This window comes from Chenopodium quinoa, unplaced genomic scaffold (genome assembly GCF_001683475.1).
Source record: "Chenopodium quinoa cultivar QQ74 unplaced genomic scaffold, ASM168347v1, whole genome shotgun sequence".
In the NCBI taxonomy this organism is placed as follows: domain Eukaryota; kingdom Viridiplantae; phylum Streptophyta; class Magnoliopsida; order Caryophyllales; family Amaranthaceae; genus Chenopodium; species Chenopodium quinoa.
The window spans coordinates 835768-840563 of record NW_018742238.1 but is presented as its reverse complement, the minus strand read 5'-3'; the positions used below and the strand labels follow the sequence as shown (position 1 = coordinate 840563).

The following is a 4796-nucleotide window of genomic DNA, read 5'->3' as shown; positions in this document are numbered from 1 at the left end:
AAGTAGTACAGCTCATACACGGTGATACCCTAAAACCCCATTGGTCCGCAACCCACAAAAAGACCACCAAAATCCAACCCTTCTTTCCCACTTCAATCCAACGGCCCACAATCCATCCGAACATTCTAGAAAAACTCAACTCAAACTCTCCTCTTTTCCTTTTCTCACATGACATAAGCCTATAAATACTCCTAACCCTAACTCTTCTCTCTCCCTCTCTCTCAGCCGCTGCTACCATTCACTCTCTTCAACTTTCTCTCTCTTCTTCTTTCAAAGTTCTTTCTTCTTCCGTTGTTTTACTAACGGAAGACTGTAATGGCTGGTAAAGGAGAAGGTCCGGCCATTGGTATTGATCTTGGCACGACCTACTCGTGTGTTGGAGTATGGCAACACGACCGTGTTGAGATCATTGCTAATGATCAGGGTAACAGAACCACCCCTTCTTATGTTGCTTTCACTGATTCCGAGAGGTTGATTGGTGATGCTGCTAAGAATCAGGTTGCCATGAACCCCATTAACACTGTCTTTGGTATGTTCTCTTTCTCTCTACTATACCATTTCATTGTAGATCTGTTGGTTTTTAATTAGGTTTATTTTAGATCTGTTTTTGTTCATGTTTTTTAGAGATAGATTTGTATAGTTTTGTTTTAGTAGTTGTTTTTGATAATGTTTGCTTAGTTTTTGATTTTTATGCTACGATGAGTTGACTTGAATTTGAACTAGTAGACTTGAATTTTGCGTAGTTTTTGGATCTGTGTTATGCTGAATTGAGTTGAATTTGAATGCTTCTGCAAAGTTGTAGAATCTTGTGTAAATAGTTGTGTATAAACGCGCGAAACTTAGATTTAAATCTGAAACTGTACATGTTAAAATCAGATCTTGACGTTTTGAACAGTTAATTTGTTGCTCATATTAAACCTGTTATATTTGTTTAAATTTAAGTCACATAGTAGAAATTATACAGTATGTTTTACTTTTGTTACACCCTAGAGTTTGATGTTGCTGCTTTATATGTCGGAATTAGAATCGATATCGATATAACATACTAAATCAGAAAACATGGACCTATGTTCTTGATTAATTCAATGAGTTACCGTTGATTTAGTCCATATTCAGCTTTATGTTTATACGAAGGATGATAACTTGTTATGGTAAATTTATTTTGAATTTGACGAATGTTTTATTTATGGTATTTATTGCTTTCACACGGGTTAATAGTGCTTTTGTTGTAGTGTATTATGAAATAATGTGCTGTTTTGAGTGATTATAATTGTATTGTATTGATAAAATAAATTAATTACATTGATAAACATGTTTCTGTGATCATTGTCTCAGGAAGTGATATATAATGTCATGGTTTAGTAATTAGGTAGTAAGGCTGTGTTTTATATTATGTTCTGTTTATAACTTTTATTTAATGATCTGCTGTTTGTGCACCGTCTGATTGTGAATATGGTATTATTTTAACGCAGATGCTAAGAGGTTGATCGGAAGGAGATTTAGTGATGCATCAGTTCAGGCTGACATGAAGTTGTGGCCATTCAAGGTTACACCCGGACCAGGGGAGAAGCCCATGATTGTTGTAAGCTACAAGGGTGAGGACAAGCAGTTCGCTGCTGAGGAAATTTCCTCCATGGTCCTTACCAAGATGAAGGAGATTGCCGAGGCTTACCTTGGTTCAACTGTGAAGAATGCTGTTGTTACCGTTCCTGCCTACTTCAATGACTCTCAGCGTCAGGCAACCAAGGATGCTGGAGTTATTTCTGGCTTGAATGTTATGCGTATCATTAATGAGCCAACTGCTGCTGCTATTGCTTACGGTCTTGACAAGAAGGCCACCAGTGTTGGTGAGAAGAACGTGCTCATCTTTGATCTTGGAGGTGGTACTTTTGATGTGTCACTTCTTACCATCGAGGAGGGTATCTTTGAAGTCAAGGCCACTGCTGGTGACACCCATCTTGGAGGTGAGGACTTTGACAACAGAATGGTAAACCACTTTGTTCAGGAATTCAAGAGGAAGCACAAGAAGGATATCAGTGGAAACCCAAGGGCTCTTAGGAGGTTGAGGACAGCTTGTGAAAGGGCAAAGAGGACTCTTTCATCCACTGCTCAAACCACCATTGAAATCGATTCTCTCTTTGAGGGTGTTGACTTCTACTCACCCATCACTCGTGCTCGTTTTGAGGAGTTGAACATGGACTTGTTCAGGAAGTGTATGGAGCCTGTTGAGAAGTGTTTGAGGGATGCTAAGATGGACAAGAGCACCGTTCACGATGTTGTTCTTGTTGGTGGATCCACTAGGATTCCCAAAGTTCAGCAATTGTTGCAAGATTTCTTCAACGGCAAGGAGCTTTGCAAGAGCATTAACCCCGATGAGGCTGTTGCCTATGGTGCTGCTGTACAAGCTGCTATCTTGAGTGGTGAAGGAAATGAGAAGGTCCAAGATCTTTTGCTTTTGGATGTTACTCCTCTTTCTCTTGGTCTTGAGACTGCTGGTGGTGTTATGACTGTCCTTATCCCAAGGAACACCACCATCCCCACCAAGAAGGAGCAGGTATTCTCCACTTACTCCGACAACCAGCCTGGTGTTTTGATCCAGGTCTATGAAGGAGAGAGGACCAGGACCAGGGACAACAACTTGTTGGGTAAATTTGAGCTTTCTGGCATTCCCCCAGCACCCAGGGGTGTTCCTCAAATTAATGTCTGCTTTGACATTGATGCCAACGGTATCTTGAATGTTTCTGCTGAGGACAAGACCACCGGACAGAAGAACAAGATCACAATCACCAATGACAAGGGTAGGTTGTCCAAGGAGGAAATTGAGAAGATGGTTCAGGAGGCAGAGAAGTACAAGTCTGAGGATGAGGAGCACAAGAAGAAGGTTGAGGCCAAAAATGCTCTTGAGAATTACGCCTACAACATGAGGAACACTGTTAAGGATGAGAAGATCGGAGCCAAGCTTTCTGATGATGACAAGAAAAAGATTGAGGATGCCATTGACTCCACCATCCAATGGTTGGACGGCAACCAGCTTGCTGAGGCCGATGAGTTCGAAGACAAGATGAAGGAGCTTGAGAGCATTTGTAATCCGATCATCGCCAAGATGTACCAAGGTGCTGGTGGTGACATGGGCGGTGGCATGGAGGATGAAGGTCCCACTTCCGGTGGCGGTGCTGGTCCCAAGATTGAGGAAGTCGACTAAGTTATTACTTCCTGTTTTAATTTAAAATATGCAACTCTTTTAATTTCTGGTTTAGACAATTGATTGTTTTTGGAACGGTATCAACAGTGAGTTAAATCATTGTTATTTTGGGATTGTAACAGCTGTATTTTGCTGTAGGACAAGTTTACGTTAGGTTTTATTGCCAACTCTTATGAAGAAGAATCATACATTTTCACCGGCATACTGGGCTTGAGTTGTCTTCGTCTTTAAGCTCTTTTTTGCCATTTTTTCTAATGTTGGTTCTGAGCCACTTATTTATCAAGTAGCTTAAACCTTTTATCAGGTTGATTAATTTATCAAGAAGAATCATACAATGCTTGATTAATTTGACATGAAAAATACTAACAAATAACTTTTAAAAGCTGAAAAAAGAGCAGTATACTAATCTGATTATTACTTTGGTGAAAGCATATTTAATTCCACAAAAAATGTGTACTGAAATTGACAAAATTGTCGAGTATGTACTTAATGAATTTAGTATAGCAACAATTTCAACTTCAGACAAGTTCTATTCAGTCCTAAATTTTTGAAGAGAAGAATGAACCAGTACTCATTAGGCTGCCATTAACTGGTTATTTTTGTCGGATTTTGTTTCCCTTTATTTCAGGAAAATGAAATTTATCATGCCACCTTTTTTCTGGAAGCACAAATAGATGCATTATTGAATGTCAAAAAGCAAATGAGACTTGCCGGAGATGTTGCTGGAACTAGAAAAGCTGCGTCTTACATTCTCCAGTTATGCTTTGAAGCTAAAGCCTGGAAAACCTTGAATGATCTGAATGTTGTTCTGTCAAAGTGCGTCGATGTCAACTCAAACAGGTATCATTGGTAATATTGATGTAATGATGGATTCATAACAATGATGATCATTTTTCTAGTTAGCATGTATATTGTACATTAGTGGATTTTATCATGATTGAATCGCATGGTTATGTAATTTTTGACAATATCAGTGCTATAAATGTGCAATTCAGTGTGACAGATATATCCTTGACCTAATATTTTAGGGCCAAGTGATATCACATTTTAAGTGATCAATATGGTTCATAGCATCCATACTTCTATTAGGATAACATTCCCTTACCCTACTGGTGCTGGTGAATGGAAGTCTAGAGTATTTCATTCTTCTGCTGTCTTTGTTGCTCATTTAGTATATGCCTTGAGTTGCTGCTGGCTGCTGAGATTTATTTATTTACTGTATTTATTTTTCATTTAGTATATGCCTTGAGTAATTTTTTTGTTCTTTTACATAGCAACAGTATTGAATTCAAGAGTAGCATATCCCTTATAACATTTTCTGAACCACACCATTTTTGCATATTGAGCCTAACTTCCTACTCGCTAGATTGCCTAGTTATGCACCTTTTAGAATTCCCGATTTATCAGGAATAAGAAGCTTATTAAGTGTTATATTGAATATGTATACAGGAAATTAGAGAAAGCATAGGCCCTATTCTTTCACCTTAAAAATTATTATATAGTAAAAGTTAATGTTAAGAAGTGATAATCATTCTTTATCGCTAAATACTTTAAGCTTAGTATACATCAGTTTTAATCAGCAACTCCAAAGAAC

The 4796-nt window shown here is 38.3% G+C and overlaps 1 protein-coding gene across 1 annotated transcript; it reads left to right on the top strand.

The window, feature by feature from the left end:
* Positions 1-206: 206 nt before the first annotated feature.
* Positions 207-3406, top strand: LOC110735182 (heat shock cognate 70 kDa protein 2). Its single transcript, XM_021915357.1, has 2 exons — positions 207-529; positions 1473-3406. The coding sequence occupies exons 1-2, from the start codon at positions 316-318 to the stop codon at positions 3200-3202; spliced, it is 1944 nt and encodes a 647-aa protein (XP_021771049.1). The 5' UTR covers positions 207-315; the 3' UTR covers positions 3203-3406.
* The last annotated feature ends 1390 nt before the right edge of the window (positions 3407-4796 follow it).